The sequence below is a fragment of the Pan paniscus genome, chromosome 4 (genome assembly GCF_029289425.2).
Source record: "Pan paniscus chromosome 4, NHGRI_mPanPan1-v2.0_pri, whole genome shotgun sequence".
Classification (NCBI taxonomy): domain Eukaryota; kingdom Metazoa; phylum Chordata; class Mammalia; order Primates; family Hominidae; genus Pan; species Pan paniscus.
Window position 1 is genome coordinate 129,528,013 of NC_073253.2, and position 24,036 is coordinate 129,552,048.

The window sequence follows — 24,036 nt, forward strand, 5'->3', positions numbered from 1 at the left end:
ATAGCTTGAACCCGGGAGGCAGAGGCTGCAGTGAGCCAAGATCGCGCCACTGCACTCCAGCCTGGGCAAAAGAGCAGGACTCTGTCTCAAAAATAAATAAATAAATAACACCAAAATAGTATTAATTAATGTATAATAAGTGCTAGATGTTGTTATTTTATTATTATAATTTCTAAGTGGGCTTGGATTTTAAATACATAACCTCTAATGCCAGTTGGAGTCCTTCATATCTGCAGTGAAATACATAGTGGTGTTAGGAAACAGAAATAGAGGTATCAAAAATATGTAGGCCGGGCACAGTGGCCTGTAATCCCAGCACTTTGGGAGGCCGAGGCGGGTGGATTACTGAAGGTCAGGAGTTCGAGACTAGCCTGGCCAACATGGTGAAACCCCGTCTCTACTAAAAATACAAAAATTAGCCAGGCGTCCTGGTGGGTGCCTGTAATCCCAGCTACTCGGGAGGCTGAGGCAGGAGAATTGCTTGAACCTGGGAGGCAGAGGTTGCAGTGAGCCGAGATCACGTCACTGCACTTCAGCCTGGGTGACAGAGTGAGACTCTGTCTCAAAATAAATAAATAAAATAAAAACATCATGTAAACACAAAGCCATTGGATGAAGTGGGGATGAAGGAGGAAATTCAAGGAGAGGTAGAGATGGAATAAACAGAACAACTCCTCTCTTGCCTTGCCATCCATTTAGACTTGTTATATAGAGAAAAAGTTACTTAGGACTAAATCCAAGAATTAATACAATCGGTCTCATGCTCCTGTCAGCTCAGAATCTTATATCTGAAAAGGGTGCCATAGTTGAAAAGGATGACATGCTCTTTGTACCAAGGCCTTTTATGCCCCAGAAGCCCCAAAATGAAGTCCTGAGCAGTCAAAATCTTAGTGGCTTTGGCCATGGAAAGCCTGCCATGCTCTGGCCAACGACGCCTGCCCAGCTACCAGACGATTTCTGCACTCAGCTTACACAATGATGCCTGCAGCTCATTGGTATCTGTCTCTGTTCTTTGTAGTTTTCAGAAAAATTAAGTTTATATTCCCCTTTCACCTGGAATTAGAATTTTATAAATGTAGCCAAAATTTTGTGGCCAGGAACTTTGCCACAGATATACTGCCTTTTCCCCCAGCTTCTACAGTCCGGCTAAAGAAAAAAGAGAGAAATGACCATGTCCCCTGGTGATGCCCCTGATATCTGGATAGTATTCTCAGTTACAAAAGGAGACATTTTTCCATTACAGGAAAAAAAAACTCTGAAATGGAAGGCAAAGTTCATCACTCCAGAAGGCTGGGAAAACCTTAATACTGTCACCAAGTCTGTAGCTATGAAAAATCCTATCATACAAGTATGTTTGATATAGAATATTATTCATAAAATATTAAGTGTTAAAAATACCTTATAAAGGCCAGGCGCAGTGGCTCACGTCTGTAATCCCAGCACTTTGGGAGGCTGAGGCAGGAAGATCACGAGGTCAGGAGTTCGAGACCAGCCTGGCCAGCATGGTGAAACCCTGTCTCTACCAAAAATACAAAAAATTAGCCAGGCATGGTGGCGCGTACCTGTAGTCCCAGCTACTCAGGAGGCTGAAGCAGGAGAATTGCTTGAACCCAGCAGGCAGAGGTTGCAGTGAGCCGAGATCACACCACTGCACTCCAGCCTGGGTGACAGAGTGACACTCCATCTCAAAAAAAAAAAAAAAAAAAAAAAAACCTTATAAAACAGTATGCATGATATAACCCCAATTTCATTAACATATATTGTAAATATATGTTTATAAGAAACTTTAGAAAGCCACACAGTGAAGTACTAATAGTGGTTACTTCCAGTGAGTAGGATTATTTTTTAGTTTCTTCTTTTTGCTAACTTGATTTTTCTGTAGTGAATACATAATGCTTTTATAATTATGAAAGAAGATGGCTGGGCACGGTGGCTCACACTTGCAATCCCAACACTTTGGGAGGCCAAGGCAGGCAGATCACCTGAGGTCAGGAGTTTGAGATCAGCCTGGCCAACATGGTGAAATCTCATCTCTATTAAAAATACAAAAATTAGCTGGGCTTGGTGGCGGGCACCTGTAACCCCAGCTACTCAGGAGGCTGAGGCAGGAGAATTGCTTGAACCCAGGAGGCGGAGGTTGCAGTGAGCCGAAATCATGCCACCGCACTCCAGCCTGGGTGACACAGCAAGACTCCATCTCAAAAAAAAAAAAAAAAGCCGGGGGGAGGGACAGGCGTCGTGGTTCACACCTGTAATTCCAGCACTTTGGGAGGCCGAGGTGGGCAGATCACGAGGTCAGGAGTTCGAGACCAGCCTGGCTGATATGGTGAAACCCCATCTCAACTGAAAATACAAAAATTAGCTGGACACGGTGACACGCGCCTGTAATCCCAGCTACTCAGGAGGCTGAGGCAGGAAAATCACTTGAACCCGGGATGCGGAGGTTGCAGTGAGCCAAGATCGCGCCATTGTACTCCAGTCTAGGTGACAGAGTGAGACTCCGACTCAAAAATAAATAAATAAAAATCCCAGCACTTTGGGAGGCTAAGGCAGGCGGATCACGAGGTCAGGAGTTCAAGACCAGCCTGACCAACATGGTGAAACCTCGTCTGTACTAAAAATACAAAAATTAGTTGGGCGTGGTGGCGCATGCCTGTAATCCCAACTACTCAGGAGGCTGAGGCAGGAGAATTGCTTGGATCCAGGAGGCAGAGGTTGCAGTGAGCGGAGATTGCACCACTGCACTCCAGCCTGGGTGACAGAGCGAGACACCGGCTCAAAAAAAAAAAAAAGAGAAAAAGAAAATGTTGGATATGTGAATAAACATGACAAAGCATCTCTTGGGAGAATCACAGGCCCTAAGAACCAAAGAACCTGTAGCCAATACAGCCAATAGTTCTGCCAAGCATCCCACTATACCCTGCAATGTTACTCAAGGGCCCTCACTTTTTTATGGAAAGAAGTCTGAGCTCTCCTATGCCCTCTCACATGGCCTTTTCTCCTGCCTTCTCTCTCACTATAAGCTCTCCTCCTCAGCTTAGCTGGCCACCTCCCCAAACCAATTCTGTACTCATCCAACTCCATTGCTTCTTTCACCCTTTGCTCATCCTGCCCTGAATCCCTGGATTCCCCACTGGTATCTATATTAACCTTACCTGTCATTTAAGGTCAGTTGAGGTCCCACTTTTCAGAGAAGACTCTGAAAAGTCTTCTCTGGTGATTCTACGTCTCTGTTGATCAAGAGTACTTAGTAGATTAGCAGGAGACTCTTAGAGGCTGGTGGGACAGCACAGAGACCTGGTATCTGTCAGGGCAGAGGGGTGTGAATGGAGGAGGACTTGTTGGTGAGCCCATACAAGATGTTCCCTAGAGACTTACAGAAACACTGTGGAGGAGAGAGATGTTTTGCAGGGAGCCAGAGGGGAAATCTGTTTATATTTTATTCTTTATTTTCCAGATTAAGCAGTTTACCAGTGTTCTACCTTGATACCTGACAAAATTTAAAAATTAGATTCACCAAAGCAGGCGAATTTCCAAGCACAGAGGTATCTAAACGGTGCTATGAAATTCATTTGCAAAGATAGAAACATAGGTCCATACTGCTCTCCTGTCTGATGGAAGAAAAAGAAACTCTCCTCTCATAGGAGTGTTTGTTCTCTGGCCAATAGAGGGAACACCAAACAGGAAGACCCCTCCATTACTAAGTACTTCTATGCTCATGTTTAAATTGTGATTCTGGAAGATGGTAATGGAGTTGAGTCCCCAGGCAAAAGAAGGAACAGATAGTATATGTGAAAAAGAGAAACTGATGGGTGATTTCGTGTCTACAAGTTGATGGTTGGTTCTTAGAGGAAGGATGGCTAATCAGTTGTCTCCGTCTTTGCAGGAACAGGCAAGAGAAAATGAGCCTCTGTCAAGGAGTAACAGTAATAAGGGCCAGCATTTATTGAGCACGTACTACATGTTAAAACTCTTCTAAGTGTTTTCCATGTATTCTTCCTTTTTTTTTTTTTTAGACGGAGTCTCGCTCTTGTTGCCCAGGCTGGAGTGCAGTGGTGTGATCTCAGCTCACTGCAACGTCTGCCTTCTGGGTTCAAGCGATTCTCGTGCCTCAGCCTCCTGAGTAGCTGGGATTACAGGAATGCACCACCATGCCTGGCTAATTTTTGCATTTTTAGTAGAGACAGGGTTTCACCATCTTGGCCAGGCTGGTCTCGAACTCCTGACCTCAAGTGATCCGCCCACCTCGGCCTCCCAGTGTGCTGAGATTACAAGCGTGAGCTACCCCACCTGGTCACACGTGTTAATACATTTACACCTCACAATTTATGAGGTAGGTACTATTATTATCCTCCTTTTACAGATGATGGAACTGAGGCACAGAGGGATTAAGTAACTTGTCTAAGGTAAAATAGTAAACAAAGGAGCTGGGATACAAACTCAGTCTGGCTTTAGCTCAGGAGAAGCACCAAACTCTTAACTACTGGAGAGGCTTTAGCATGAGATCACAGTGATTTTCATGAAAGAAAGATCTTGACCTTTGACCACCTGACAATTCCAGTGCCTAGTAATCTCCAAGGACAGAGCAGGTAACTCATGTCCTTACAGGTTCTGACTTGGTGAGCAGCCTGTGGGCCAGCCCCACCACATAAGCCCTCTACTCCCTAAATACACTCATTCTCTCTTTCACTCTCTTCTCCCCATACCATCCTCATTTGCCCTCTTCTGGTGTACCCCCTTTCTTTTTCCTCTCCTTCTTTCCCTCCTATTCCCCAACATGTCCAGCTTTCTGGGATAACTCATAGGCACTATTTGGTTCCTCTTTTGGTACTCAGAATCAAAAGGGCTGCTGGTCCCTGACCTACACCTTTCTAAGCCACCTTTTTGTGAATGAGATCATCCACAGTCCACCACAGGCTGAGCAGAGACAGCTTAGGAAGAAATGGAAAAAAAAAAAAAAAATCCTAAAAACAAATTGCCGGCCGGCGCAGTGGCTCATGTCTGTAATCCCAGCACTTTGGGAGGCTGAGGCAGGTAGATCACGAGGTCAGGAGTTCAAGACCAGCTTGGCCAACATAGTGAAACCCCCATCTTTACTAAAAATACAAAAAAATTAGCTGGGCATGGTGGTGCATGCCTGTAGTCCCAGCTACTTGGGAGGTGGAGGCAGGAGAATCGCTTGAACCTTGGAGGTGGAGGTTGCAGTGGGCCGAGATCGTGCCACTCCACTCCAGCTTGAACAACAGAGTGAGACTTCGTCTCCAAAAAAAAACCAAAAAACCAAAAAAACCCAAATTGCCCTGTCTAGACTCAGTGTTCTCTGTGCACATCAGGGAATATCAGTTGCCCTGTTACACTGGTTTGTCTTGCCTTTTTAAATCAAGTAAACAACACAATGTGGACAGCACTCTCTTCCTTTTAGCAACCAGCTGTAGAATAAGGAGAGCTGGGTTCAATCTCCTTATTCACCATCAATCTGAATGACTTTGAACACATCCTCTCCCATCAGTTTCCCCATCCAACAATGCAAAAATTGGACTATATTAGGGAGTTCTCAATTTAGGATTCATGGGTAGGTTCAGCAGGGGGATTCATGGGTAGGTTCATCAACTCTGAAAAAATAATGTATGGAAATTTTGTGTTTTTTAATGGAAATTCTTATTGAGATTATTTATTTATTTGTTTATTTATTTATTTATTTTTGAGACAGAGTCTCGCTCTTGTTGCCCAGGCTGGAATGCATTGGTGTGATCTTGGCTCACTGCAAACTCCGGGTTGCAAACTCACGATGCAAACTCATGGGTTGAAGCGATTCTCCCACCTCAGCCTCCCAAGTAGCCTGGATTACAGGCACCCACCACCACACCCTGCTAATTTTTAAATTTTTAGTAGAGACAGGGTTTCACCATGTTGGCCAGGCTGGTCTTGAACTCCTGACCTCAGGTGATCCACCTGCCTTGGCCTCCCAAAGTGCTGGGATTATAGGCATGAGCCACCGGGCCTGGCCAAGATTATTTTTATTTATTTATTTATTTGAGACAGAGTTTTGCTCTTGTCACCCAGGGTGGAGTGCAGTTGCGCAATCTTGGCTCACTGCAACCTCTGCCTCCTGGGTTCAAGCAATTCCTCCACCTCAGCCTCCCGAGTAGCTGGGATTACAGGTGCATACCACCATGCCTGGCTAATTTTTGTATTTTTAGTAGAGACAGGGTTTCACCATCTTGTCCAGGCTTGTCTCAAACTCCTGACCTCAGGTGATCTGCCCACCTCAGCCTCCCAAAGTACTGATATTACAGGCGTGAGCCACCACACCCGGCCTTATTGAGATAATTTTAGATTCACATGCATCTATAAGAAATAATACAGAGAGATCCCAGTTTCTCAGTGGTAACATCTTGCAGTATTATAGTACCATATCACAACTTGGAAATTGATATTGATTCAATTCACCTATCTTATTCAGATTTCCCCAGTTTTATATGCACATAATTGTGTGTGTGTTAGTATGGGTATTTAGTGCTAGGCAATTGGGAATTTTCTTTTGCATGTGCTTTTTTTTTTCTGGGGAAAGTTTCTTAGCTTTCATCAGATTCTCTCAAGCATCAGAGATCCAAAAAGGGGTTTGAGTCCCAGCTCTGGGAAATCTAGAAGACCATTCCTGAACCTCCATAGCTCTCTATTTCAGCAATCAACATTTAATTAGCAATTACCCCACAGCAGGTATAGGAATGCATATGAAGGAGAGGTGGTAGAGAGGGGTGCTGAGAAAGTAGGGCAAGCCCGAAGTTGCATACTACACTGTCTACCGAGCTTATGCTCAGGGGAGACACACAGTCCAACAGGCAAACAAATTATTTATTAAACATGCACAGAAGAGGGATGACCTTGTTGCTTGGGGAAGCTGGGAAGTATTTCCACAGAAGCTGATGGTTTAGTTACATCTTTGAGGATAATCCAGAATTTTTCAGCTGAGGAGAGAAGAATTAATTGTTAAAATCATTCCCTCCAATCAGATCTATTCTAGATGTTTTGAAGAAAACATAGGAAACCATGCCTACATTTGTTTATTGTACAATGTTAAGGTGTCAGATTCAACTCCCATGTGCTGGTGCTGAGGCCAAGAGATTTTTTCCCCCTGAGTCTGTTTTCCACTATCTTGTCCAAATTGGATACCAGATCCTGTCTGCTTAGCTTGAGAAAGGCATTTTATCTCTGGTGCCTTGATGACATTAGAGCTTATATTTAAAGCATGAGTGATGAGAAGAGACCAAAGCTGAGACCTTGGCTCTGTCCCATCCATAGAGCTCTCTCCTCCTCTGCATCGAAGGCTCTAGAAGCCAGTCCTGCATTGTCTGGTGGGAGCCCGAGCTGGTCAGAGCCATGAGTAAAACATCTCTGCCCTCCAGTTGACTCTCCAGTCACTGGGATCTCCTATTCTCTCAAGAGCTCATCAGAAATCCTCAGGGGGACAAGAAATAAACATTTAAAAAAAGAAAAGAAAACCTTGTGGAGGGGCCAGGCGCAGTGGCTCATGCCTGTAACCTCAGCACTTTGGGAGGCCAAGGTGAGCAGATCGCTTAAGCTCAGGAGTTTGAGACAAGCCTGAGCAACATGGCAAAACCCCGTCTCTACTAAAAATCCAAAATTTAGGCAGGCGTGGTGGTGGGCAACTGTTGTCCCAGCTACTTGGGAGGTTGAGGTGTGAGGATTGCTTGAGTCCGGCAGGTGGAGGTTGCAGTGAGCAGAGATGGCGCCACTGCATTCCAGCCTGGGCAACAGAGCAAGACTCTGTCTCAAAAAAAAAGGAAAGAAAAAAAAAGAAACCCTCAGGGGCTTGGGCACTGGGGCGCCTCCATGTCTGTCCTCTCTATATTCGCTGGTTAGCTGCCTTGTGTCGGCTCTGGCTCAGACACCCCAAGGGGGCCTCTTTCTCTGTGTGAATTTCAGGTTCCTCATCAGGCCATTCAGTTCCCAGTACTGTTCTAGGAGAAATCATCTGAGTGTAGCCATTTCTGGGTTTGGGAGACCAAGACTCTACCATTGGGTACCCTTTGAAGAACCCTCTAGAAGCCCGATTCTAGAGGGTACCATTTCTGCACCATTTCTTATCATCCGTGTCCTCATGCAAGCTGTTTATCCCCTTAAATCTTAGTATCTTCATCTGTAACATGGGGATCATAATAGTACTATCCTCATAGGATTATTTTAAGCTTTAAATTAATTTCTGTAAAATTCTTAGCATATAAGTACTCTATCTACATTAGTTATTACTAACATCTATTTTTATAATATGATTATTTTTGGTTATTAAAAAAACCTTCATGGCTGAACGTGGTGGCTCATGCCTGTAATCCCAGCACTTTGGGAGGCCTAGGTTGGTGGATCACTTGAGGTCAGGAGTTCGAGACCAGCCTGGCCAACATGGTGAAACCCCGTCTCTACTAAAAAAAATATGAAAACAACAACAACAAAAAACCTTCAACAAGAAAAAAAAATTAATCTTCACTATAGCAAATTTGTGAACTACTGCAAGTTTAAGGAAGAAACAATCATAACATCCAGAGATAAATGCTATTATCATTTTGATGTACAGTATTCCCAGCTTAATTTTTTCTTGCTTTTTCTTTTTTTCTCTTTTTTTTTTGAGATGGAGTCTTGCTCTGTCGCCCAGGCTGGAGTGCAGTGGCGCAATCTCAGCTCGCTGCAGCCTCTACCTCTGGGTTTCAAGTGATTCTCCTGCCTCAGGCTCCCAAGTAGCTGAGATTACAGGCACAGGCCACCATGCTTGGCTAATTTTTTTATTTTTGGTAGAAATGGGGCTTCATCATGTTGGCCAGGCTGGTGTCAAACTCCTGACCTCTAGTGATCCACCCCCCTCAGCCTCCCAAAGTGCTGGGATTACAGGCGTGAGCTACCTAGCTCCTGGCTGTCTTTTTGTTTTTGTTTTTTGTTTGTTTGTTTGTTTGTTTTGAGACATCGTCTTGCTCTGTCGCCCAGGCTGGAGTGCAATGGCATGTTCACAGCTCACTGTAGCCTTGACCTCCTGGGCTCAAGTGGTCTTCCCACCTCTGCCTCCTGAGTAGCTGGGACCACAGGCGCTTGCCGCTGCACCTGGCTAATTTTTGTATTTTTTGTAGAGATGAGGTCTCACTATGTTATCCAGGCTGGTCTCAAACTCCTGGGCTCAAGCGATCCTCCACCTCAGCCTCCCAAAATGCTAGGATTACAGATGTGAGCCACTGTGCCCAGCCCTTCCTTCCCAGCTTTTTTGGTGCATATATATACTTAGGGAAAATAAAAAACTGGGTTCATATTGTGTACTGTGTTATTCAACTGACATATTATGAGCATTTTCTCATATACTTAGATACTATTAGAAAATAATATTTTTAGAGAGTACCTAGTTTTCTAGCACATTGATATAACCCAATTTATATAACTAATCTATTAGTTTGGTATTAGATTATTTAGATTATTTCCTATTTTTATATTTGTAAATACTGTGGTAAATGTTCTTGTTCATAAATTTTTGTATGCATCTCTGCTTATTTCCTTAAGATAAATGCTTAGAAGTGAATTGACTGACTACACAAAAAGCTATACCCTGTTTTTGTTTTTTTAATGTCAGGTATACAGAATTAGATTAACCAGAATGCTTGGTTCATGGTTCACTCTCATAACTAGTATATGGATGGCCTGGTTTTGTTAATTTAGGTGGTAAATTCATTAATAATGTAATCAGTACCTGTGAATTTATAACCCCAAACAAAAGCTAGGACCTTGACAAAACTAATATCCAACCATAGTTCCTCCTGCCCCCACTGCCCCATCTCCTTGCTCCCCACCCCAGACAATCATCCTGAATCCTGTGCTCATTTCCTTGCTTTCCTTTTTATATAGTTTTATTATACCTGTATATATTCCTTTTTTTTTTTTTGAGACAAAGTCTCACTCTATTGTCCAGGCTGGAGTGCAATGGCATGATCTTGGCTCACTGCAACCTCTGCCTCCTGGGTTCCTGCCTCAGCCTTCCCAGTAGCCGGGATTATAGCCGTGTCCCACCACACCTGGTTAACTTTTGTATTTTTATTTTTATTTATTTATTTTTTTAAGACGGAGTCTCGCTCTGTCACCCAGGCTGGAGTGCAGTGGCACGATCTCAGCTCACTGCAAACTCCACCTCCCAGTTCAAGCGATTCTCCCGCCCCAGCCTCCTGAGTAGCTGGGACTACAGGCGCGCACCAACACATCTGGCTAATTTTTGTATTTTCAGTAGAGACGGGATTTCACCATATTGGCCAGGCTGGTCTTGAACTCCTGACCTCGTGATCCGCCCACCTCGGCCACCCAAAGTGCTGGGATTACAGGCATGAGCCACTGCTCCTGACAACTTTTGTATTTTTAGTAGAGACAGGGTTTCACCGTATTGCCTAGGCTGGTCTCGAACTCCTGACCTCAAGTGATCCACCCCGCCTCGGCCTCCCAAAGTGCTGAGATTACAGGCGTGAGCCACCACGCCTGGCCAATATCTGTACATATTCCTAAAGAATAGTTTTTAAATTGTTCTGAGTTTCATAAAAAAGGATATTATGTTGTATGTAATCTTTCAGGATTTATTTTATTTTTCACTTGATGTTTTGCTAAAATCCGTCTGTATCATTGCATTTCACTGTAGTTCATTCATTTTGACTGATGTAAAATAATCCAATACATAAATATACCGCAGTTTATAATCTACTCTCTTACTAATGGGCAACTGCATTGTTTCTAGGATTTAGTTCTTGCGCATGCTGCTATTATGAACATTATTGTCAATGTCTTCTGTTGTACCCGTGCAAGCATTTCTCTAGAAAATCAATTGACGCTTCCCCCAGCCATGGATGAGAGAGCCTCTGGATCCATATCCTCTGGTATTGATGTTTCCATGGTTTGGGATCTATGTTGTCAAGTTGCTTTCCAGGTGGTTAGATCAGTTTGCCTCTCCTCCAGCAATGTAGGAGAATGCCCATTGCCCCAAACTCCTTCCAACACTGGGAATCTTTAAAAGATTTTTGACCATTTCATAGGAGAAAGATAACATCTCCCTGCTGTTTAACTTTGTGGTAAGGTACTGACTGTTTCAAAAGCTGAGCGAGAAGGGATTTGGTTCAGAGAATCGTTCCCAGTCTGATAATTTCAGTGATATTTCTGGAACTGATTACCCAGTGGCTCAGATGCTTTCCCATGTCCTGAAAGAGGTGACACTGTTGGAAGGAGGGAGTGAGGGGGGCCAGGATGGGAAACAAGCCCAATCACCACAGTGCAAGCTTGTCTTCTGGTCCCAGCCCCTGCCAGTGTCAGATCACTTTTTCTCCTAATGAAATAGGCATTATCTCCCCCTACTCCCCACCCGAGAAAAGCCAGTATAATTCTACCCTTTGTTATTTGAATTGATAAATTTAAACCTCCTTCCCTCTCTGCAGTAAAAGAACTTTCTATTTTGGGCTCGGTGACATAGCCAACACCAAGCAGAGAGCAGCAGGCTGCAGCATGAGTTAATAGTTTTTCTTCAAGGGAGAGCGAATCCATAAGCAAACAGAAGGCCCTTCCAAACTGTGTCGTCTGCATAGCAACATGCAGCCCATTCGCCTGTCTTTATGCTGACGAATATATTTCTGAAAGGCTGAAAATTGAATACTACCTAATCTTCAGAGGAAGCTGGTGCATTAATTCTGAATTAATCAGGTTTCTTAATTCCAATCAATTTCCCCCCTCCCCACCCTGTGTACCTAACACTGGAATAGGTACTGTCAGGGAAGGGAATTCTGTTTTCAAGTGGATTTCTAGTCACCAAAGATTTAAGGAGTGCCCAAAACATTTTTCCTAAGAATATGACTTCCTCTGCTAGTCTGTTTCCATGCATGAAATCCCCCATATTGGGGTAGAATCCTGGGTCTTACAAGCCCCCAGGCATGCATAGAGGCATGTTCAGTTTTTCTTATGGGAAGTTTCCAATACTCACAAAAGTAGAGATAATAATATAATAAACACCCATTACCTATTGCTTGGCCTCAACGATTAACAATATATGGCAGTCTTGTTTTATCTATACCCCACCCCTCCCTCACCATCATTTTAAAGCAAATCATGGTTATCTTCATATTTAAATACTATAAATTCTATAACAAATAAGGACTTTTTTCAATAACCACTATGTCACATATAAAACAATTAAAAATAATTCCTAACATCAACTGGTATCCAGCCAGAAATCAAATTGCCCTGACTTTCCTAAATGTCATTCTTTAATAGTTTATTCTAATCAGAAGCAAAACAATGTCATTTGTATTTGTTATATCTCTTATGTCTTTTTTAGTTTATAACATACATTGTGTATATATATGTGTGTGTGTATATATATGTGGGCATGTATATATGTGTATGTGTATTATTTTTCTTGTTGTTTTGTTTTTGTTTTTTGAGACAGGATCTCTCCCTGTTGCCCAAGCTAAAGTATAGTGGCACAATTATAGCTCACTATAGCCTCAAATTCCTGGGCTCAAGCGATCCTCCCACCTCGGCTTCTCTAGTAGCTGGGACTACAGGCACATACTCCCATGCCCAGGTATTTTTTATTGTATTTTTTTCTGGAGACAGGATCTTACTGTGTTGTCCAGGCTGGCCTTGAACTCTTGATTTCAAGTGATCCTCCCACCTTGGCCTCCCAAAGTTCTAGAGATTACAGGCGTGAACCACTGTGCCCAGCCTTAATTTATAACAATTCTTCCTTTTTTTTTTATAGCCCTACTTTTTGGTGTTGTTGAAGATAATGGGTCTTTTAGTTATTATTGCTGTGTAACAAGCCACCCCAAACTTAGTGGCATAAAATAACAACCCATTTATTGTGTTTACCGAGTCTATGGGTCAGGAATTCAGAAAGGACACAGTTGGGGATGGCTTCTCTCAGCTCCAAGCTGTCTAGGGACTCAGCTGGGAAGATTCAGCCTGAGGATGACTTCACAACTGGGAGCTAGAAGCAGCTGAAGTCTTGTTTACTCACGTGTCAGTGGCTGGGCCTGACGCATTCAAAAACTAGGACTGCTGACCACAGCGCCTACACATGGCCTCTCTCTGTGCCTTGGCTTTCTCACAGAATGGCAAGTTAAACTTCTTACATAGCAGCTTAGGTCTACAAATGCAAGTGTTCCAGCCACAAAGTGGATGCTGTATCACTTTCCTTTTTGAGATGGAGTCTTACTCTGTCACTTGGGCTGGAGTGCAGTGGCACCATCTCGGCTCACTGCAACCTCCGCCTCCCAGGTTCAAGCGATTCTCCTGCCTCAGCCTCCCGAGTAGTTGGGATTATAGGCATGCACCACCACGCCCAGCTAATTTTTTGTATTTTTAGTAGAGACAGGGTTTCACCATGTTGGCCAGGCTGGTCTCCAACTCCTGACCTCAGGTGATCCACCCACCTCGACCTCCCAAAGTGCTGGGATTACAGGTGTGAGCCACCGTGCCCGGCTGCTGTATCACTTTTTATAACCTAACCTCAGAAATCACAGAGTGTTAGTTTTGCTGTCTTCTGTTGGGTACAAGTCACAAGCTTCCCCAGACTCAAAGAGAGTGGAATCAGACTCTACCTTTAGAGTAGCAAAGTTCCAAAAAAGCACATAGGGTGGGCAATATTATTGCCCCCATTGGAGATTAGGACCATCAGTTGAGCCTGCCTTTCCTCCACCAGCCAGGAAAGATGTTGCAAACAATGGAAGCCTGGTGGAAGAGAGAAAGGGTGGAGTTTGTTTGCAGGGCCATATCCTACAGTTGTACATACTGTGCCATGAACAGCCAAGGAGATGAGCTGAGATGAATCCAGCTCTACTTGCCACACCTGTGCCTTACTGTGGGACTGCATCTCCAGGATGAAGAAGCACCTTTTCTAATATGCATAGATACCATATAGGCAAGAGGAGTCCCCACATGGATGGTAAAAGGTCATTTAACCTAACTTGAAATTATTGGGTATCTATGGAACACATGCTACTTTGGAGAATACTAGGGCTTGTTTCAGCTTAAGAGGCACACACAAGTAGGCCAAGAAATATCTTAGAGTATCTCAAAAATGATGCTGGGCTTACTCAAATGTTGTTTTAAAATTGCGTAACTTTTTTTTTTTTTTTTTTTTTTTTTTTTGAGACAGAGTCTTGCTCTGTTGCCCAGGCTGGAGTGCAGTGGCATGATCTTGGCTCACTGCAACCTCCGCCTCCCAGGTTCAAGCGATTCTCCTGTCTCAGCCTCCCAAGTAGCTGGGACTACAGGTGCCTGTCATCACACCCAGCTAATTTTTGTATTTTTAGTAGAGTTGGGGTTTCACCTTTTTGGTCAGACTGGTCTCCAAACTCCTGACCTCAGGTGATCCACCTGCCTCGGCCTCCCAATGTGCTGGGATTACAGGCGTAAGCCACCACGCCTGGCCCTAAAATGGTGTAATTTTTAGCACCAGGTACTTTTTATTTATTTATTTTGGTTTAGAGTTAGGGTCTCACTCCGTCACCCAGGCTGGTGTGTAGTGGCACAATCATAGCTCACTGCAGCCTTGAACTCCTGGGCTCGACTGCTCCTCCCACCTCAGGCTCCCAAGTGGCGAGGACTACAGGTGTGTGCCACCATGCCAGGCTAATTTTAAAATTTTTGTAGTGACATTGTGTTGCCCAGGCTGGTCTTGAACTCCTGGGCTCAAGCAATCCTCCTTCCTCAGCCTCCCAAAGTGCTGGGATTACAGGCTTGAGCCACCATGCCTGGCTCCACCAGGTACTTTTTGATTGCATTGGTCTAGAATGTTCTAGACCTATCTTTGAAGAAGCTGAGGCACTGTATCTCAATGCCTGAGGGACTAGCCCTATCCACATATTGCCAGCCTTGGCTCGATGCAAAAAGTGGGCACAGGATTTCTAGGAAACCAGGCCAAACAGAATTAGGGGTTTTCTTTTATTCTTTGTGGTGCCTATTCCTCATTAACATAGCTTTTACATTTTAGTTAGATCCCCAAGAAAGTACATGCTTTCATTTCTGTTTATGGGCATCAGGAAACTTTAAAAAACTACAGATAAAATGAGGTAACTTTCAAATATTTTAAAGAGCTGGAAAAGCCAGCACGGTGGCTGGCGTTCAGCTAGTAGTGCTAGCTACTGAGGAGGCTGAAGCGGGGGGATCACTTGAGCCCAGGAGTTTGAGACTGTAGTGTGCAATGATTGTGCCTGTGAATAGCCACTGCATTCCAGCTTGGGCAACATAGTGAGACCTGTGTCTCTTAAAAAAAAAAAAAAAAAGAGCAAGATAGCAAAAGAGCAAGACAGCATCATATATCCCTGAGTTTGATAAAGGTCAGCGTGTTATAAGACAGCTCACAGAATCCAGGTATAAATTTCTGTCAATAAGATTATTAAAAAGCTATGATCATGCTGTTAAAGCCATGCTAGTGGTCAACAGCTGGGTCAAGGGAAACCTCAAATGGCAAGGCCCAGAGCACTTAAGAAAAAAAAGAAATTATTAGGGCTCAGGTATAGAGTATTAAGTTAATTGCACTTTTCAGTTCATGGCTCATTATACTATGATCAGTCCATCCAAAGCCCCTTACTTTTCTTTTATTTTTTTTTTAGACGGAGTTTTGCTTTTGTCGCCAAGGCTGGAGTGCAATGGTGCAAATATATATATATATATTTTTTTGGTTTGTACGTATGCATTCATGTGAAGTGTTGTCATGCCCAGGGTCAGGTTCTGGTCCATGCTGAGGTCTGAAGGCAGTGGGTGGATGGGTGGCAGATAGCTGAAAGAACACTCAGAGGGCTGCAGGCAGATGAAGTATGGTTTTATTCAGCGGCTCTCTTACACCGTCTGTCTCTGTCTTGGCTGCTTGCTCTGGCTCTGCGGCTCCTGCCGCTCCCACACACAGCTGCACAGCCAGCTCTCCCTACAGGGTCAGCAGCTTAACTCTTTCTCTCTCTGGGCACAAGCCAAGCCGAGCCCTGGCTCCCCTCTGTCCATCTACTAGATGAAGAGCTTTGGCTCTCTCTCTTTCTCTGGGTGTGTGCTGTATGCACAGTGTCAGCAAGGCAGTTGTACCTTATACGAACAATAGTGGCTCCGAGCTAGGTGATGAGGCTTCCCATGTTATGGCTACATAACTGTGATTATATTACAAATGGAGTTATGCACCGGCATGCCAATCCCACTGAGTCATGCAGGATGTTTACCTTGGTCTATCCTTGACCAAAGCACATCCATGTACCTTACAAGTGTGTTGTTTGGTTTGCATGTATTTTAATTTACATTAGTATTATTGTGTTATATATCTCATTCTGTCTTCCTTTTTTTCACTTCTCACTTTGTTTTTAAGACCTATCTATGTTAGGCCAGGCATGGTGGCTCATGCCTGTAATCCCAGCACTTTGGGAGGCTAAGGCAGCAGGATCACTTGAGCTCAGGAGTTGAAGACCAGCCTGGGCAACATGGTGAGACCCTGTCTCTACAAAAAATATAAAAGTTTGCCAGGCATGTGGTGCTTGCCTGTAGTCCCAACTACTTGGGAGGCTGAAGTGGGAGGACCAGGAAGTCGAAGCTGCAGTGAGCTGAGATCATGTCACTGCACTCCAGCCTGGGCAACAGAGTGAGATCCTGTCTCAAAAAAACAAAAACAAAAACAAAAAAAAACCCTATACATCTTGCTATGTAAACGTCTAGTCCATGATTCTGACTGCTGCAGAGTACTCCATAGTGTGCACCCGCCACATTTGTCCTCTCTGCTTCCCCAGTACTGGGCACCCCCAAGTGCCTCCAACTTCCCACCACCAAGACAATGCTGCCATAAGCAGCCACATGTGTGATTCATTTTGGGCCCATGTGGGAATCTTTAGGCAGTCTCTTGCTTATACGGTGTATTTATGTGCCTCAGAAAAGGCACCTTTTCAGCCAGGCATGGTGGCTCACACCTATAATCCCAGCACTTTGGGAGGCCGAGGTGGGTGGATCACAAGGTCAGGAGTTCAAGACCAGCCTGGCCAACATAGCGAAACCCCATCTCTACTAAAAAAAATAATAATAATACAAAAATTAGCCGGGCATGGTGGTGTGCACCTGTAGTCCCAGCTACTCGGGAGGCTGAGGCAGGAGAATCACTTGAACCCAGGAGGCGGAGGTTGCAGTGAGCCAAGATGGTGCCACTGCACTCCAGCTTGGGCAACTGAGCGAGACTTCTTCTCAAAAAAAAAAAAAAAAAAGGCACCTTTTCCTCCTGAAGGATGCAGCCCCAACAGTAAAGCTGAAGGTTCAGCAATGTGGAGCTCAGGTTGGGTTTCAGCTCCTACTCACTCCCTCAGGTGGAGCCTAGTTGAGGATATAGTCTGTAAAACTGTGGGACGTGGCCCCGCAAACAAACATCCCCTCATTCTCACTTCCACCAGGTTTCTGTTTGCAACATCTGTCCTGGTTGGTATAGGAAAGGGGAGGGTGTCAATTGACACAGAAATCTCATCATAGAATATGCATATACTTAATTTGACCAACCAGTGCCATATTGCAAGAGCACTTTATACATGGGCAGACAACACAGTTTGTGTGCGTTCCACAGGAACTGGAAAGTCAGGTATGGCTGCAGCACACTGGTGGTAGAGCAGATGTGCCTGCCTGAGGCCAAGGTACTGCACTCGCCCACTTTGTCTTGGAGATGACAGAGAAACATCTTTTCCCTTAACACTACTGTCTTCTCATGTGTAGAACACAAGCAATGTGACTGGCCTCATATACCCAGGTCAGCAGCTCTGAGTGGCTCTGCCACAAGTGGTGGAGCTCTGGTCCTGAGCCATCCTGCGTTTGCCCTTTGGTGAGCAACCTGTGCCAGACACAAATAGAGACTGACAGTTCCCACTGAAGGACACCGGGACAGGCATAGATTCAGCCATCCAGGACAGTTCTATTAAACTGGTAAGGTTTAAAACTCATCAGAAATTCTTAGAATTCTTGAATTGATCTGAATTCCATTCAGATACATTTAAGCTCTCTTAAAACAACCATGTATGGAGGTAAATGAAGCACCTAAATTATAAAGAAAGCTGTTATTCATTTTCTTGCTGATGTTTTCTCATGTCAAATGAGGATAATCACAATGAGAACTTCTATAAGAAGACAGAAGACACAATTCATGATGTTTTGGGAAGGAATCAATGAATTTTTCAGGTGATTTCTGAAAGAGGATCCCAGAAATCAAACAATGACTATCTTTCTTGTGCTCATGAACTTAGAATTACACCTCAGGACTTACAATAAGCCTGGGTAACAGCCCATTATGCAAGGATGTGAATCACTCTGAATACCACAGCTATGACCATTATTATGGGCAATTATAAGTAAGCAAGGAGGTGGGCTTTGTAAAACAGTATGAAGGAACAGAGGGAGAAAGGTATACACCAGTATGTGCATAAACAAACAATCAGAATCCAGAAGATATTTGCTACCAAGGGGGCCTAAACATAAAAACCATAATATAAGCTCGGCATTCAGAAAGATGAGCACAGGTTAAAACCTGGAGATGGCTGCTATGTGACAAGACAGACACAGAGATTCACAAATGGCCTGGATGGTTCCCCTAAGACAAAGACATCCACCATCCAGTGGTGCCTGACCTATCCTTTTTGAAGGGCTCAGCATGGCTTTATTCCCTTCTATCCCTTGCCCCAGAAATGCATCACCCCCTCAGGGTCCTAGAGCCTACCTGTTCCTGCAGTGTCTCTTGGTTAGATCCCCGTCCCTATATCCTCGGAGTCATTAACTAACTCACATCTTTGGGCTCTTGATGTTCCATTTAAAAAGGTCAGCATTGGCTTCTACTCCATGTGAATCCAGAGTCAGCATCTTTCCCTGCTGTGTCAGCCCAGGCCCTGCTCTTTTATCTTGAAGAATCGGCTCCTGTAGCTCATTGCAAGGTCTCATTTTGAGTTTGGATGCTCAGGCTACCTTTACCATCCTCCCTTCTACTTGATTCAAAGTCTAAAGTGTGCCATGTTTGTTTATTTGTGTATTTATTTATTGGATTTAAAATATCTTTCTCCTGAGAGGCTCAAAGCTCATAAAAATTTTTCAAGGAGCAGCTACTTAATAATGATTAAGAAGTTATGCTACCATATGACTAATCCAGAAATAGGCCCAAATTAAGGCAAGGAAGATTTGAGTTGGCTCCTGAGGAAGTATTTGACAAAAGAGGAAACACAAGGTTGGACTAGGCTATGGGCACAGGACTTGATGGAACTTCATCTCATCCTGGAGTTCTTCAAGGAGGAGACAGAGCCGGGGATCTCACATAGGCTATACTCGAGGATTGCCTGCCTGCAAGCAGGGAAAAGCCAGGGCTCCTTTTATATCGGGGAAAACTTCAGAAGGGTGGCTAGGTGTTATACTTTCAAGCTATAATTCTGTATTCTTAATGATTGAAAAGCACCTATTTCTAGAGTAATAATTAGGACTGAGAGCCTGCCTAGGATTCCAGGAGCTCAAATGATGGGACATGTCTGGCCTTCTGGGCCCTGGAGTGTGGGCCTGTTCACTGCTCATCTTCTTTTTTCTTTTTTTTTGAGACGGAGTCTCCCTGTGTCACTCAGGCTGGAACGCAGTGGTGCGATCTCGGCTCACTGCAACCTCTGCCTCCCGGGTTCAAGTGATTCTCCTGCCTCAGCCTCCTGAGTAGCTGGGACTACAGATGCGTGCCACCACACCTGGCGAATTTTTTGTATTTTTAGTAGAGATGAGGTTTCACCGTGTTAGCCAGGATGGTCTCAGTCTCCTGACCTCGTGATCCGCCTGCCTCAGTCTCCCAAAGTTCTGGGATTACAAGCATGAGCCACTGCACCCAGCCTCTTAGCCACTTTTATAGGGCCAAGGGAAGTGGAATCTTAAGTGCTAATGTCCATTTAGTTGAAAAAAACTTCCAAATAATCAAATCTTACCTGTTATATCCAAGCCACACTTGCCAGTTATCCATTCCCAACTACTATACAAGGTTTCTACTAAAGAAAACTTTCCAGAAGTATTGAACAATGCAAACAGAGAAGATCTGACATTTCTTTTTTTTTTTTTGAGATGGAGTTTCGCTCTTGTTGCCCAGGCTGGAGTGCAATGGCGTGATCTCGGCTCACTGCAACCTCTGCCTCCCAGGTTCAAGCGATTCTCCTGCCTCAGCCTCCTGAGTAGCTGAGATTACAGGCATGCATCACCATGCCTGGCTAATTTTTGCATTATAGTAGAGACGGGGTTTCTCCATGTTGGTCAGGCTGGTCTCGAACTCCCGACCTCAGGTGATCCTCCCACCTCGGCCTCCCAAAGTGTTGGAATTATAGGCGTGAGCCACCACGCCTGGCCATGAAGATCTGACATCTCTAGAATTCCCACAAGCTGCTCAGGTGAATGGGCCAGCCCCAACAACCAGCAGTGCTCCATCCCTTCTCAGCTGGGGCCTGAGAACACGTGAGTGAGAAAGTTTCGCCCTGTTGCCTCAGCCGAAAGCTAGGGAATCCTAGCTCACATATCAGGTTCCTTAAGCAATGATGAATCTTCTTCACTTCCTCCTTTATTTCCTTACCAAGAGAGTAGTTCCCAGTTTCAGTGTGGAGGCCAGAAAGGACAAGATGACATCACCCTTCCCCCACAGCAATTGGCTCAGTCATTTTAGCAGGTTGCTTAAGAGATAAGTCACCCTCTCTACACTTCTTTTTGAAAGCCAAAACTAGAGATTATAGTTCTCAATATAGGGCAGCTGTTAACCTATCCCTTGATTCCTATCAGCCTAAGATCCTCAAAATAGGCCCCCAAGGAATGTCTCTAGGACTTGGGTGGAGGCAGAGAGTTGTCTCATATACTGAACTGTTGAGGAGACCTGGCTTCTAGTCTGAGCCTCGGTGCATAACTATGACCTTGAGCAAGTTCCTGCACACTCAGAGCCTTTGGATCACCTTTAAAATAATGCTATGATCTTTCTCAACAATAACATTTTCTTTCTTTTTTAATTTTACTTATTTATTTATTTATTTTTTTGATACAGAGTCTCACTCTGTCGTGCAGGCTGGAGTGCAGTGGTGCAATCTTGGCTCACTGCAACCTCCGCTTCCTGGGTTCAAGCGATTATCCTGCCTCAGCCTCCCGAGTAGCTCGGATTACAGGTGTGTGCCACCACACTCGGTTAATTTTTGTATTATTAGTAGAGACAGGGTTTCACCATGTTGATAATGCTGGTCTCGAGCTCCTGACCTCAAACGATCCACCCACCTCAGCCTCCCAAAGTGCTGAGATTACAGGTGTGAGCCACCACACCCAGCCTAAAATTTCTTACAGAGATGTGAGGGTGGTCTCACTATGTTGCCCAGGTTGATCCTGAACTCCTGGCCTCAAGCAATACTCCTACCTAGGCCTCCCAAAGCATTGGGATTACAGGTGTGAGCCACCACACTTGGCCAACAATAAATTTTTCTACAACTCTATGCTAAAAGAGGAAAATGGGCTACAGCTGCTTCAGAAGACTTATGGTGGCAAGTTCACCTACTCAGAAGACGCACACCAATAAGAGACAGACCAACAATGGTGGACACAGCCACCTGAGGATAGGTCCATGGTCCCCACCACTTGGGAATAACTGGGTCACTGGAAAACATGGCTGCCATCCCCAACCCTGTTTCTCTCCTATTTCTCTCCTCTCACTTCTCTACCCTGAGACTAGATTATTTCTATTTTACAGGAGGAAAAAGTGTGATACATTCTCCCGAGCTTCAGAGGGAATCACTGTCAGTGACTGAATTGAACTCAGATGTTTCTGACACATAAACCAACATTTACATAATCACTATCCCTTTGCCAGCCTTTTGAAAAATGTTGACTTACACTGTTTGATCTCATATCTTGTCTTTAACAATTTATTTTCTCATACTTGAGACATCATAGTACTTACAGCCATAGGGTGAGGGGCCAGTTAAATAGAAAGTCCTGCCGCAATGAGGTTACTAATCTAATGAAAGGGAAGTCAGAGGTAAAAAAGCTCTAAGAACACAGATAAAAGGCACAGACAAATGCATCCACAACTAATCACAGCTGTACAGAGTTAGTGTAGGCTTGGAGACAGTAGGCGGATTGAATAGTGTACTATTTATTAAGAAGAGAAATTACTGGCCAGGCGCAGTGGCTCATGCCTGTAATTCCAGCACTTTGGGAGGCCAAGGCGGGTGGATCACCTGAGGTCAGGAGTTCAAGACCAACCTGGCCAACATGGTGAAACCCCGTCTCTAGTAAAAATACAAAAAAATTAGCTGGGTGTGGTGGCACATGCCTGTAAACCCAGCTACTCGGGAGGCTGAAGCAGGAGAATAGCTTGAACCAGGGAGTCCGAAGTTGCAGTGAGCAGAGATTGCACCACTGCACTCCAGCCTGGCAACACAGCGAGACTCCGTCTCCAAAAAAAAAAAAAAGAAAGAAAGAAGAGAAATTATTGGGCATGCACCTATTTCAAGAAACAATTCATTAGTATTTCACCCCCAAATCTAAACATTGCTAATTCTGTTCTATACCTAAACAGTGATCATTTTTAAGTTATTTATAATTTCAAACATAGACAACAGCAGACCTTTTGTAAAGCCAATAATTATTCACTAATTTTTAAATTATTTATTCATTTATTTATTTTTTGAGATGGACTCTCGCTCTGTCACCCAGGCTGGAGTGCAGTGGCACAATCTTGGCTCATTGCAATCTCCGCCTCCCGGGTTCAAGCGATTCTCCTGCCCCAGCCTCCCAAGTAGCTAGGATTACAGGTGCCTGCCACCACGCCTAGCTAATTTTTTGTACTTTTAGTAGAAATGGGGTTTCACCATGTTGGCCAGGCTGGTCTTTAACTCCTGACCTCATGATCCACCTGCTTCGGCCTCCCAGTGTGTTGGGATTACAGGCGTGAGCCACTGCACCCAGCCATTCACTAATTTATATAGTGAATAGTATAGTAATCCCCCATGTACCCATTATCCAGCTTCAACAATCATCAACTCATGGCCATTATTATTTTGTCTGCACTCCAACTGACTTCCTCCATCCTGTGTTGTTTTGAAGCAAATCTCAGGCATCGTAATTTCAACTTTAAATCTTTAATATTTATCTCTAAAAGATAAAAACTCATTTTAATGAAATCACTCCAATACTTAAAATTAATAATCCTATAATATCCAGATGATGTTTTAGGCAGCAAACGAAAAACGTTGGCCACTGGAGAGATGTGAAGTACTGTCACTCTCACAGGCTCTGCAGTTAAATGGGACATGTTTCTAGCTTCGCTGATAAGACCCCATAAAGTGGGTGATGAGATTTCACAGCAAACCTAATTTTTTATTCTTTGTTCATTCTGCAACCTCTGCCTCCCGCGTTCAAGCGGGAAATCATGAGAATGAACTCTCCATGAAAGGAAGATTAGAGAACCTGCTTCCTCATGAACAACTCAAAAGTTCCCCTTTGGAGAAGTAGAGATTCCATGTCATGAGCCAATGCCATGGTGTCACACGTTGTGTCAGAGCTACACACATAGCTCAGGAATGTGAGTGAGCACAGTGGACAAGGGAAGTACTTGTACATCCAGAGCACAGTCCAGAAGCAACAGTCTACGGGAGTTTCCCCAGGCCTGATGCTGCTGGTTTCTGTTTTGTTGGAAATATTTTAAGAATTTGACTTTTTTATTTATAGGTTTATTTCACCTATTTAGTGCCATTCACAAGGGTTAGAAGAAAACATGGAGTCATGTAAAAAAAGGTTTTTTGTTGTCATTTTGTTTTTATAGATTTAGGGGTACAAGTGTGGTTATGTTACATGGATATAGTGCATAGCGGCGAAGTCTGGGTTATTTCATGTAACCATCACCTGAATAGTGCACATCAGGCTCATTAAGTAATTTTTCATCCCTTACTCCCCTCTCACCCTTTTAAGTTTCAAAAAACAGTTTTAGTTATAAGGGATATATGGAAATTTGCCATATTCCTTTGTAAC

At 44.1% G+C, this 24,036-nt stretch overlaps 1 protein-coding gene across 5 annotated transcripts in view; it reads right to left on the reverse strand.

The window, feature by feature from the left end:
• Positions 1 to 6,838: 6,838 nt before the first annotated feature.
• CDKL3 (cyclin dependent kinase like 3) overlaps positions 6,839 to 24,036 on the reverse strand; it is a 134,802-nt gene continuing 117,604 nt past the window's right edge. For 3 of the 5 annotated variants that reach the window (XM_055112669.1, XM_055112674.1, XM_055112679.2), the window contains one exon: positions 6,843 to 6,968. In XM_055112669.1, coding sequence (XP_054968644.1) covers positions 6,936 to 6,968 — 33 coding nt within the window. In that variant the 3' untranslated portion in view covers positions 6,843 to 6,935. Of the gene's footprint in view, positions 6,969 to 24,036 lie in introns of all 5 variants that reach the window. The other 2 variants (XM_055112673.1, XM_055112668.1) reach the window with 2 other exon arrangements.